This window comes from Carassius gibelio, chromosome B8 (assembly GCF_023724105.1).
Source record: "Carassius gibelio isolate Cgi1373 ecotype wild population from Czech Republic chromosome B8, carGib1.2-hapl.c, whole genome shotgun sequence".
Classification (NCBI taxonomy): Eukaryota; Metazoa; Chordata; class Actinopteri; order Cypriniformes; family Cyprinidae; genus Carassius; species Carassius gibelio.
The window spans coordinates 9379282-9392098 of NC_068403.1; the positions used below are offsets into that span (position 1 = coordinate 9379282).

General features: G+C 35.2%; 3 protein-coding genes across 5 annotated transcripts; 1 reads left to right on the top strand and 2 right to left on the bottom strand.

Annotated features, from left to right (window-relative positions):
• Positions 1-673: 673 nt before the first annotated feature.
• Positions 674-8211, bottom strand: depdc1a (DEP domain containing 1a). 3 transcript variants are annotated; one of them, XM_052564377.1, is made up of 12 exons: positions 7928-8211; positions 7260-7525; positions 7045-7177; positions 6841-6959; positions 6618-6748; positions 6482-6529; positions 6208-6345; positions 4812-5681; positions 3310-3482; positions 2986-3159; positions 1927-2106; positions 674-1666 (listed from the first exon to the last, which is right to left on the bottom strand). In XM_052564377.1, the coding sequence occupies exons 1-12, from the start codon at positions 7973-7975 to the stop codon at positions 1523-1525; spliced, it is 2424 nt and encodes an 807-aa protein (XP_052420337.1). In that variant the 5' UTR covers positions 7976-8211; the 3' UTR covers positions 674-1522. The 3 variants fall into 3 exon arrangements, with proteins under 3 accessions (XP_052420337.1, XP_052420338.1, XP_052420339.1); XM_052564378.1 differs by having other exon boundaries at positions 5067-5681; positions 7928-8197; XM_052564379.1 differs by lacking the exon at positions 4812-5681 and having other exon boundaries at positions 7928-8195.
• An 843-nt stretch (positions 8212-9054) lies between these two features.
• Positions 9055-10471, top strand: smim15 (small integral membrane protein 15). Its single transcript, XM_052563826.1, has 2 exons — positions 9055-9183; positions 9617-10471. Exon 2 carries the CDS (start codon positions 9652-9654, stop codon positions 9874-9876), a length of 225 nt encoding a protein of 74 aa, XP_052419786.1. The 5' UTR covers positions 9055-9183; positions 9617-9651; the 3' UTR covers positions 9877-10471.
• A 222-nt stretch (positions 10472-10693) lies between these two features.
• On the bottom strand, positions 10694-12776 carry LOC127963751 (NADH dehydrogenase [ubiquinone] 1 alpha subcomplex assembly factor 2). Its single transcript, XM_052563825.1, has 4 exons — positions 12572-12776; positions 12197-12286; positions 11896-11936; positions 10694-11690 (listed from the first exon to the last, which is right to left on the bottom strand). The coding sequence occupies exons 1-4, from the start codon at positions 12684-12686 to the stop codon at positions 11445-11447; spliced, it is 492 nt and encodes a 163-aa protein (XP_052419785.1). The 5' UTR covers positions 12687-12776; the 3' UTR covers positions 10694-11444.
• Positions 12777-12817: the final 41 nt, after the last annotated feature.

The following is a 12817-nucleotide window of genomic DNA, read 5'->3' on the forward strand; positions in this document are numbered from 1 at the left end:
TGGGATTAGATACATTTGTGTTATTTGTGCCTCTGTACTTCCACTTTCTCTCAATTTGGGGACTGGAGACATATCAGTCAATAATTCGGAAAACAAATAATTTCTTGTAAATTAAAAAGTAATGCATTAATTACTACTTGAAGTAATTGGATTACATAACTTGCATTACTTGTAATGAGTTACCCCTAACACTGAAGAACACATTTAAATAAGTGGTGAACCGGCTTCATTTGCAGAGAGCTTCATGAATATTTATTTTTTAATAGGAATAAAAAAAGATAGGACATGAAAGTAATGAGGTACATTGTTGTTTTAGTATTTAAAACAACAAGAGTCCACATGACCACAATACAAAAATGTGCCAATTGTTCATAGTCATGGGAACGTGGCATGTGAAAAGGCATTTTATTAATCACATTTCTTTGTTTACTTCCCTGGATGACAAATGATTTGTTTTCCGGTGCCAGAGCACCATATCATTCATAAACCGAAGTTAGATGTGAATACAGATGAGGGTCCACACAGAAGCACTTCTCACAAGTTAGAGACTACAATGACATGCACACGTTCATACCTTTTAAATACTGACAAGTAATATATATATATATATATATATATATATATATATATATATATAAAATTAAAAATGTAATCTCACACAAACAAAATAATGTATATTTAAAAAGTTTATTGCATAGATCAGGAACAGTACAAGTATTTAGGGTAATACATTAAGGTAATAACAAAATGTAATAGATCTGGCTCACTTAACTCGATACAGTAAAACCATAAATCATCACTGTCCATGTTTAGTCTTTCATTCTTAATTTGCAAACCACTGAATCGGTACATTGAGTGCAAGATAATAAAACACTGATAAGAAAGGAACATAAGCAATCAGCAGATAGTACGGACTAGAAAGAAAATATATACTTAAAAAATGACTACATGTCAGCGCATTTGAGAAGGCAAAAAAAACTGTGCAAATTGGCCCCTACTAGCTTAGTAGCCAGGAAACTCCCACATCACACAGAAAATCTATATATTTGTCTTTAGAAGTCAGAGTGAACATTTTCTATGCACCTGCATAGTGAAGACACAAAAAAGGAGATAACAGAACAACAAGGGACTAAAAGTGACACGTAAAAATGGTACAAGACTAAAAATAAAATCTTCATTAAGTCTTCATGTAAACAGCATGTCAAACCTATTTGCATAATATCTGCTGTGGGTCTCTGAGCTTTTGTGGATATGACAATATGAAGGTGTGAAAGCTCCCAGTAACTTGCAACAAATCACACACTTTAAATAAATAACATGAAAACTAACAGACATCTTTACTGAAAAAGAAAAGTCACTTCACTAGAGAGAAATGCCATAAGAAACTGAAAAAAACAAAACAAAAAAACACTTCAACCAAAGTTACAGTTCAGATTATACTATATACTGCAACAGATCAACTAGAGGTATTTAAACTCAACCAGTCTCCCAAAATATCATTCATACTTAATTTAAGAGGTATTCAGTTTCGAATACTGAAGGTTTTGGCTTTCTTGATGCTTAACAGCATTGGCGGCTTTATCTTTGGTTTATCTGCAAAAAGCTGAGCTTCACTCTCTGATGTGGGGAAACGTCTCGAGTAGATGTCTGGATATTCCTTCTGAAACTGAGAGAACAATAACAAATTAATTTATTTGCTTTTGTATGCGGTCATAAAATAAACTGGAACAAACTATGAATCAGCACTTTGGTGTTAAGATGATTTTTCAGTGATTTAATTACATTTCACTTTGTGTGTAGCGTAATATTTACTACTACAAAATAATATAAAGTAATACAAATGTTAAGGGGTCTTATTTTGTATCCCTTTTGTGGAAACAGCAGGAGGTTTATGAGATATGAGAAGTACAGTAAATAAATAAATACCAGTTTCAGCTTCTTTTTCTTCTCTTTCACAGACATGGTCTTGTCCTTTATGAGACTCTCCAGTAGGTCAGCAAGAGCGCTCTGGGACACAGAGAGTTTCTGCTCTTCAAACTCCTGAGTGCTGATCTGCCTGCAGAATGAGTAGGTCGGCATGGCAACACCAGAACCTGGGAATGTGGTCTGAGATCCAGAATGCATGTTAATGAATGTTGGATAAACAACATATAATGCACTGATGAATAAATAAACTGAGGCATCTCTTCTCATGAAAAATTTGCTTGAAATACAATTTAACACATTCTATGTTTAATTCCTCCAATACAATGTCCATTACTATACAAACAAAAAATCTTTGATTTTATAAACTGAGGGATGAGTCAGAATTATTTTCTGTGGCAAGTGACAACAGATGCTTTTGTTTTAACACAGGTTCTGTCTAACCCTCACCATTGCTTCATCCTCAGGTTGCATGTGCTTTAAAATTAATATTTTTTATACATACAATACCATTCAAAAGATTGGGGTCAGAATTTTTTTTGCGTTAATAAATGAACACCTTTATTAACCAAGGATGCATTTGATTTAACGTGACAAAAATATTTACAATGTTATAAAAGCTTTTTCTTTTCTAATAAATGCTGTTCTTTTTTAACTTTCTATTCAGGTTTTCATAAAGATATTAAGTAGCACAACTCTTTTTAACATTGATAATAAGTAATATTTCTGGAGCAACAAATTATATTAGAATGATTTTTGAAGGATCATGTGACACTGAAGACCTGAAAATTCAGTTTTGCCATCACAGGAATAAATTAAAATATATGAATTATTGTAAACTGTAACCATATCTTACAATATTACACTTTTAACTATATTTTTGATTAAACAAATGCAGCATGGGTGATCGGAAGTGCTTTATCAAAATGTAGTTAATTATATTTCTATATATTTTTAAACAACACTGCTTATTATATTACAATAAATATAAGTTTAAATTAACATTATTTCTAAGAAATAGATATCTTATGAGTAACTTCCATGTGGTTTGTCAGCACCCACCAGTGATTTGAGGTAACTGATGTGATCTTCAACAGCATTGCGCAGGTACACCGGCACCTGCAGGACCTCCTGATGGTGATCCATGAGAAACGATAACAGCCTTGTAGCCAAGAGCTCGTCCAGATCATCCACTTCCTCACAACTCAAGACACATCTAGAGAACGTCTGCACCAACTGCACACACACAAATGTATAAGTATACGAAATATATGAATGTGCTCAAGAGGACATGAAAACAAAATATTCACTTTAATGTAACCGATGATAAAAAGGTAAAAAAATTAAATTATCTCTCTATATTAGGTCTATTGGACTCTTCCTGACCAGAGTCCGTGTTCCAATGACATCATGCAGCCGAGGCATGTCGACGTTCTGGCTCATACGCGAGATCATTCGCAGAAGCAGCTGAAGTTTGCGGCGACTGGCGGGCGGCAGGAGTAATGTGCAGAGCTGAAGGGCCTCGATGGCCACCCGCTCCAGTGACGGCCGCAATAAACCTGGAACGTCATGTGACTCATATGTAACCGAAATAAACCACAGCACAGGACTTTAACTTAATCAGTGTCAATGACTAAATCACACACATAAACTTCCAAGGATTAACGTCCAAACCCGTAAGACCTCCGTTCATCTTCGGAACACAGTTTAAGATATTTTAGATTTAATCCGAGAGCTCTCAGTCCTTCCATTGAAACTGTGTGTACGGTATACTGTCCATGTCCAGAAAGGTAAGAAAAACATCATCAAAGTAGTCCATGTGACATCAGAGGGTCAGTTAGAATATTTTGAAGCATCGAAAATACATTTTGGTCCAAAAATAACAAAATCTACTGGGTCTGTTGTGAGTGCGTTCACGATGCTACTGAAGTGTTTTCTGGTGTGTCCATTAACAAAGATAACACGTCAGCAGCGTTGTACGTCAGCAGTGTCACTGCAGTGTTGTGAACACGCTCACAACATACCCGGAAGAGAGGACAATGCTGAATAAAGTCTTAGTTTTTGTTATTTGTGTATACCATACACAAAGTTTCAATGGAGGGACTGAGAGCTCTCGGACTAAATGTAAAATATCTTAAACTGCGTTCCGAAGGTCTTACGGGTTTGGAACGACATGGGGGTGATTCATTAATTTTTATATTTTTTTACATTTTATATTTCAGTAAGTAAATAACATTTTTAGAATAATAAAACAATAAAAATTTTATATATATATATATATATATATATATATATATATATATATATATATATATATATATATATATATATATATATATATACACACACACACACACACAATTATTATATTACTGCTTACAAAAAAAAAAATAAAGAAAACATGCAGACATACAGCACTCTAGCCTAACCTTTTTAAGCAATTTATTTTACAAATAAATAAATGTACATGTAAAAAAACTTTTTAAAATAATAATAATTTAAAAATTACATGTAAAAAAGTTAAATAATAAATAATTAGTAGCCAAAGTGTGCCATAGAATTAGTTAGCATTAAAGTGATAGTTCACTCCAAAATTAAAATTCCATTATACCGTTAAAAACCTCTAGGAGATATTTAGCAAGAAAAATAAGAGAGTAGCTTTTTTTCCTCCCAAGTATCTTTTGTGTTCCATGCAAGAACGTACATTGAATCATACAGGTTTGGAACAATATGAGGTTGAGCACATTTTAGAATTTTCATTTTTGGGTGAACTATCCCTTTAAGAATTATTATTCACGTTAGTCTGACAGGCACAAACAAACTCATGCTCAAGCACAAACAGAGAAGCACATCCTTACGGTTCATTTGTGTTTTTCACATGCTCTTACTTTGCTCGGGGTGGTGTGCTAACGGGGACCAAGTGGGTGCAGGTTTGCTCAGGTCCAGAGAGCTCTGACAGAGTCTGCTAAAGCTCGGACCTGCCCTAATGTCCATGCAACTTCCATGCAAACTGAGCAAACCAGGACCTCTAAGGCCAATGCTGGCTGTGGAATCTGGCCTCATGGTGATTTCAGCCACAGGAGCGTGGATGCTAAAGCTGCTAACAGACATTTCTCTATTTTCCTCTATGTCAAGCAAGTTACCGATGCTTCTGGGCCGGGCCCTGGAGGGTCTCTGGTTGGTTCTGCGAAGATCTGAAGGGAGTTGTGAGCTTGTGTTGTTGCTGGAAGTTTGAACACCAGAGTTTATGGACACTGAGGAATTTTGAAGCTCAAATTCGAGGTTTGGGTCTACTGGAGAATTTGTTTGAGAGGATTGATCACTGCCGCAGGACTGTAGGCTTTCAGATGATCTGAGAAGTCTGTTCTTTGAATGGTTATCAACGATTCCCTCCAAAGAGCAACTTCTTGACCGAAGCCTGCCAAATGGGACTTCTGTTTTGTGAGCCTGAGGAATTTCTAGATAGCTACCGTCCAGCCGGTCTCCATCGCTGGCCCTTCTACCTCTACAAACGGGCTGCTGTGTTCTATGGGATTCTAACTTGGTCTCTGCTTTTGAACTGAAAACTTCCCTCATGGGCGAATCGGCTTCATCGAAGGCCTCCTTTCTTATTAAGCTCAGCAGGAGGCATTCGGTCGATTTGAACAGGTTGGCAGCGCTCACATATGGAGTTTTGGATGGCTGTGGGCAATTGGGTTCCTCCTGGCTTTTACGCTTCCCACGTTGAGTTTTAGGAGCCGTGCTGTAGCCACACATAACTAGCAAAGGACCAGACAACAGAACATAAAAAACAAACAGGCATGCCAAGACATTTAAGAATGAGAGGAGACATTTAAAACAGAGCAGATAGAGTTAGTTTTTGAACATAATCTGACACCACAAAAGCAGTGCAGTCAGCAGGAGGTGGCATTTCCAAGAAAGAATGAAGTGTATGAGCATTCAAAGAATCCAGGCCTGAATCTCAAATGACATATTAACCCATTTATACTGCTCATGTAAAAAAAAAAAAAAAAAAACACAATCATGTAACAAACCATACTTCAGTAAGATTCTTTTTAAAATGTTTTTGGAAGAAGTTAATCAAAGCTGCATTAATTTGTCCAAAACACAGTAATACTGTGAAATATTATTACTATAATTAACCATTTTTTATTTGAATAGATTTTTAAATTGAATTCCTGAATCTTCAGCAGCCATACTTCAGTATCACATGTGCACAGAAAAACATTACTTATTATTATCAATGCTGAAAACGGTTCAATCAAGTATGTGCTTCATACATACCCAAGATGTTGACAAAGAGTTCATAGTACTGGTAAGTGAGCAGAGGCTGAGAAAGGCTGTAGAAATAGTCTGAAACCGTTTTAAACACATCCCGCTCAAAGCCTGGGTAAGATGGCTGGTTTGAGTCATATTTTGGCCCTTGATGGATTGGGAAAAATGACAAACCATTATTATAAAATCAATTAATCATATATACGAAAATAAATTTAAGAATGTAGTAACATTTTAAATCCATATTACAGCTTCACTTATTTTCACAAGTAGCACAACTTACAGTTTGCAAGACATTTCATGGCAGACAAAACCCAGTGTGGCAAATCATCTATGGAGAGGGACGAAACAACGCAAAATAAACCGGATGTAAAAATATGATGCTCGCCACAAACTGAAGAGACACACAGCTGGCCTACCTGTCTTATCGTCCAACGAAACGACTCCATGTTTATTGACTTTGGTCATATTATAAATAATGAACTGGGGATTGACTTGTGCTGGATCCAAAACATCTTCAAGAGACCCTGATCCCACCAACTTCTGCAAACTGAGCATTCAAAAGATTATACTGAACATCATGTAGTGATGAAATTATAAAATAACAATTATGACAGATGGTGTGGGGGGAGATGGGCTTACTGTGTAAGTGTGACATTCTTCCAGATGACTTGAATGTCGTCCTCTGTGAGTTCCCTGCAGCGCTCTGTATCACTTGAAGATCCCACAGGAGATTCTTGTGCTTCTGGATCCACATTTTCCTGTGTGAAATAGCAAGTCGATATTTTAGCCTAGATATGCAATTAAATTTCACATTAATAACACATCTAAAACAACAAAAATTACCAATATTTCTTTGTCGAATTTCTTAGAGCCCCTGAATTTGAAGAAACTCTCCCTGTCCATCATAGATAAGCTCTTTTTCCTCAAAACAGGGGCACGGTTAGGAATGGGCTTCAGTGGAGAGGTTGATGGAAACCTGAAACATATTTTAAACCAGACAACATTACTATCTTATTCACCAAAATCCTTTCAAACCGTCCTAAAATAGTTTATAATACCTGTACAGGTGGCTGCTGTCCTCCAGGTCTTCCATGCCCCATCTGCCCTTCACATCCTCGATAACATGGTTCTTCAAGAACTTTTTTAGCAGCTGGATTGTCTGCTGTCTGGTGACCTCAGGTCCAAAATTGCTGTTGTTCTTCAAGAGTTCATGTAACCAGTCCACAGCAGCCGATGCGGTGAAGCTGTTTGTGTAAACTCTGAAGTGCTGCCGGTGCTTCTTCAAAGGCATTCCGGCCCGGAAAAGCTTGGTTACTTCATTCCACTGGAATATATAAGATAACATCACATGAAGAGCTTGTAATCAATTTATATACATTAAAATACTACTACTACTACTAATAAAAATATGTAGGGTTGTTCTCTAAGTTTATAACTGTAACTCATTTTGTTCACAATGTTTTCACAATTGACATTAAATATACAAGTAGCAAAAGGCATGTTAGATAGTTTTAATGTGAACTATAACAACATATATAGCTAAAGAAACACCTAACAATAAACATAGCACTTCTAAAGCTCACAAAACAATCACTCAATTTGTTTAACAAAAACTGTACAGCTAAATAAACGTGCATTATCAAACTGAGATGCATGCAATTGACTTGCAATAAACAAATGCGATACATCACCAGACCGAATTTGATAAAAAAGGCAGGAGACTCACCAGTTTAGTGGCCCTGTATGGGCCTGGAGTCACGATGTGTGAACTCATGGAAAAAAATCAAGACGTATTAAACACCTAAGCAGCCGTTTTCATTATTCCCACATACACGGGAAAGTTTATTTTTCATCTAATGAACACATTAGGCTATATTTAATAGTATTATTGAATATATGGATAGCTTAACCCGTTAATAGATATGTCGCCGGCTGTGTAAACAGATAATCAGAGGATGTTTCAATCATCACACCAGTTTGAAATTACAACGCTAACGTCTCGGAAGATTGTGATTGGATGGTTTGTTTGGTCACATGATCTATATGGCGACAGCTATTGGTTGTTCATTGGCGACAGTTTTGTCTTACAAAATACTGGTCTGATTAAAAATAACTCTCAAAAATGTTATTATTTACCATTAAAATACAAATCTATTGTCTGTAAAAAATGTTGTTAATTTCCTTATATTGAAAGCTAAATTCTGTATTCATAAGAAAAATGGCTTAAATCGCTTTTGTCTTTCCCCCCATTTTCTTTTTCTTTTTTCCCATTGTGTGTACAATACCATCATCTGATGTTTGCAAATCCATATTGTTTTCTGTCCTTTTTTTAGGATTGTTCTTTGTAAGAATACATCCATGTTTCATTTCCCTGTTTTTGCGATGAATAATAAAAAAAAGTAAAATAAAATAAAAATTAAAAAAGATTTAAAATAAATTTAATAATAAAATTTTTACTTAATTCAAAACACATTATGAAATACATTTTACAAAGTATTTAAATCTGGAACTGGTCAAATCAAATATATATCAAACAACACCAAACCAACAAAAATGAAAATACAAAATAAAAACCAAGAAAAAGGTACTGCTTCACTTCATTATCATATTCATAATTACATAAAATTCTAATGATAAAATTATATATAATTCACATTGCATGCTCTACAGTATATTTCCAAGACAACATGAATACAGAAGTTAAAAACGAAAAAAAAAAACAATGGTAAAATGAAAATGCTAATCTACATATACTTGAAGATTGTTTTTTTTTTAAGTTTAATAATTAATCAAATTTAATAGTTACTACTTTTTAACTGTTTAATTTTGAATCATTTGTAGTTTCCGTTCTGACGCTGCGATGCGATGGCACACGTCAAGGGTTTCACTTCCGTTTTAATGGTTTTTATTGCCATTAGGCGTTTCTGGCGACAGTCAGTTACAGACTCATAACTGCTCGGAAAATATTGAACGGTTTATCTGGTAGGTGCTCGTCTTTGTATAAACGGATTACATTAAACAACATACTCTGTATAATTTTATGTACACAAAGTTACTATCGTGTAATTTTCATTCATAATGGTGGTGTAGAACAGTTGCTAGAAAGCTATGTTGCTAGCTTTTAGCTGTCAATGATGTCTAACGCTACCGAACTCCGTTAGAGAACTGTAACTGCTTTAACTGTTTTATCAAATCATTTTAAACATGAATAGGTATATATTTCTTTACTAGATAAAACAAAACTATGTTTGCATGCTAAATTAGCTAGCTGATAATATGATCAGTCAATAAAGGCATACAAGGCTATTACAGCGAGCCATATTGTCTAAAATGTAAATTTTAGAATAAGATTTTTACACGTTGCATGAGATCCTGCATCTAATGATGTGATTTTACAACTGTTCTGTCTTCTCAGGATCTGCTGCTGAAGACAGAGTCAGTGCAAGGACGATGATTGACATCAAAGCATGGGCAGAATATGTGGTGGAGTGGGCAGCCAAAGACCCCTATGGCTTCCTCACCACTGTTATCCTGGCTTTGACCCCTCTGTTTATCGCCAGCGCCCTGTTATCATGGAAACTCGCCAAGATGATCGAGGCCAAGGACCGTGAGCAGAAGAAGAAACAAAAACGTCAAGAGAACATTGCCAAAGCTAAGAGGGCCAAGAAGGATTGAGCTTGGCATGGAGAGGGTTCAATGTAACAGTCCGGTCCCCGATATATGGCTCTTCTCTTAACCCAGGACAGTTCTTATGGGACTTGGAGCAAGACTGGGCTTGAAAGAGGCCTTAGTAAACCCTTAGAGGGAACATATAATGGGGAGTTGATGGATCTCAGTGGCAGGACTGCAGTACTTTTCCAGGATATTATCAATACAGTGGAAAATCACTGCATTGTTGTGCTATACACCATTATGCAGTACTCTGCATTCCATTTTTTACTGGGTTGATTGTTTCTTTCCAAGCTGAATCCACAAAACACTTAACAATGCTTTTTTTTTATTAATAAAAAATCTCAGCATTAATTTTGGCTCAAAACTGTCTAATGTCTGTCTGATTACTGTAGTATTCTTGAATCTTAACCACATTATTTTTCCATGCATAAATTCCTGTGATTGTTAGACTTTTGATTAATTCATTCATTTTGATTAATTCACTTTAAAAGTAAATAACTAGAAGAATAACAAAGTGCAGTAAATGTAAAATGCCTGTGTTTATGATTATGATAAATTATGTTATCATATAAATAATAAATACCAGTTTGCAACATAACAGGCTGTTTTTGTTTAAGTAAATTGACTGGAAACCCTTTTGGATAAAACATTTTTTATAAGTGCAGCTTCAACTTTTATTTACACATTAAGTTAATTGCAAAAGAAAACAGACAGAAATAATTCTACATTAATCTCTACTGATATTAATAATTTTCTGTATGGTGAGGCAGCACATATGAATGCATAAAATGTGCTACAACATTTGGTTTTGAAACAATCCTGATGCAGAACGCTTTTATTAGCAGCATATCTTTTTTTTCTTTACATGATTTTACAAGGATTTAGAGGAGTCTGTTTCTTCATCAGAACAGATTTGGAGAAATTTAGCATTACATCACATTAATATTCAGTTGATCCTCCACAGTGATGATTGTGAAAACTTCACAATAATGCACATAATTGACATGACTCCAGACCGTCAATTAATATCTTGTAAAGTAAAAAGCGGCATGTTTGCAAGATAACATCTATTATTTTAACACTTAAGTTTTTACTTTTACTTCAAAATTTGATCAACATGTTTGTTTAGAACTGCTTTGGCTCCTGATTTAGACAAGGAGAAGGCAATATTACGGATAGAGGACTAGTAATTTACCTGGAAGCAACAGTTTGAAGTTAAAAACATTTTAATGCAGAGCTTTTCAATTCACAAAGTTACACTGTCATGTTTTCAAGAGATGTTTGGACTCCAAATTCTCTAAATCTGTTTGGATGAAGAAACTTGCCTACATCTTGGATAGTCTGAGGGTGTGTACATTTTCAGAAATCTCTGGGGAAAATATTCCTTTAAACTTAAAAAAAAAAAAAAGCAAGCCAACCAGTCATTACATGCAGTGGTTATCAATTGTCTCAAGAGAATCAGTACTGAATATATATCAAGAAGTGCTGAGGTGCATTGAAAATCAGCAAAACTACTATTTCACTTAAACTGCAAATTTACTTGAAGACGGCAAAGGAGGTTTCAAATAAACCTATTTTTTGCTTCCTGGAGGCGTCCAGGACCCAGGCTGGAATGTGTTTGCAGTGCTTACAGGTTCCTCACTGAATTCAGTCTGTCCAAACTGTGTGGCAGAAGCATGACCTTTGACCTGAGTCTGAACAGGTTGGGCCACCAAACCTTCCTCATACTCTTTTGCCTGCAGGGTTTTATCCTTCTCCTCTGCCTCTATAGCTCTGACTTTGATCTGCTCCCTGTAACGTTCGTTCTGTAGCAACTCCTATAGAGGGCAACAGACAAGTGTTAATGCGACACTTTTCCAAAAATATGTTCATTACAACATTACTAGCTATATAATTGTTCTTTTAAAATGTAAAAAAAAAAAATTAACCTTTCTTGTCTTAATTTTTTTTGTTCCATTTATATTTTTAAACATTATATAATGATTTGATAGGCACTCTCAATTTAATCAGACACAAAAATACCTCTATTGTAGGTGGCTGCTTCCGCCTGCCCCTGATCCAAGCTACGGGAAAAACAACAGACAAGAGATAATGATGTTCAACAAGGAACTAAGCTAATAATATTTGATAAAAATATGTATGAATACATTTACATTTTAAAGTTTAATACAAAATGATAAAACATCTAATAATGGGCTTACATCTTCTTTACTAGGATCAGTTTTTAAATATGCAAACAGTCCATTTTAGTTTAGACAGTTAATACAGAAACAATCATTATTGTAAAAATATTGTATTTTTTCATTAATGTAGTCTCCATTACCATCCCATTCAGAAGGAATGCTTCCTTCCATGTACTCAAATTCATTTGGATTGGCTGCTTCTACTTGGCGTCTGGTCCGGATGACCCGTCCTGAGGAAGACAATGCATTAGGTTAATTTAAAAGTATCAAATAAAACAACAAAAAGATAAGTTATCTATAACCACTGGCCAAAACATTAGCTTGACTGGAAGATGACTGGAAAGTATCTATTGCACAGAATGGCTACCATTAAAAATATTTACTTTTATTTGAAGTTATTTTAAGCATTTAGGTGATACATTTTATTTATATGGATAATTCACAATATTAACAACAATTTAAACTTGTGTGACAAGAGATCAAGATTACTCGTCAAAGTCCTAAGCGTGACCTACCAGTCCAAGACTTCTGCTCGGGTATATAGTAGTATTTATTTCCTAAATGATCCGTGCCGACATGCTCTCTTGCCACTCCGAATGTTCTTCGCAGCAGAGATGTAATACGGCTCATCACTATAAGTTAAATATCTGTTTATATAGTCTCTCCTAGTGTACGTACATACACACTTACTTTGAGTCGTAGGTTACACAATTACCTAGCATTAATGCTTTCATCTGATTGGTTCTTACTTCCGGTCTGAC

Coding starts and splice junctions, on each gene's coding strand:
- depdc1a (XM_052564377.1), bottom strand. CDS start 7,975: ATGAGTTCACACATCGTGACTCCAGGCCCATACAGGGCCACTAAACTG. Junction 6,346..6,481: donor CATGAAATGTCTTGCAAACT/GTAAGTTGTGCT, acceptor CAATCCATCAAG/GGCCAAAATATGACTCAAAC. Junction 1,667..1,926: donor AGAAAAAGAAGCTGAAACTG/GTATTTATTTAT, acceptor TTGTTCTCTCAG/TTTCAGAAGGAATATCCAGA.
- LOC127963751 (XM_052563825.1), bottom strand. CDS start 12,686: ATGAGCCGTATTACATCTCTGCTGCGAAGAACATTCGGAGTGGCAAGA. Junction 12,287..12,571: donor CGAGCAGAAGTCTTGGACTG/GTAGGTCACGCT, acceptor TGTCTTCCTCAG/GACGGGTCATCCGGACCAGA. Junction 11,937..12,196: donor CATTCCTTCTGAATGGGATG/GTAATGGAGACT, acceptor TTTTTCCCGTAG/CTTGGATCAGGGGCAGGCGG.
- smim15 (XM_052563826.1), top strand. CDS start 9,652: ATGATTGACATCAAAGCATGGGCAGAATATGTGGTGGAGTGGGCAGCC.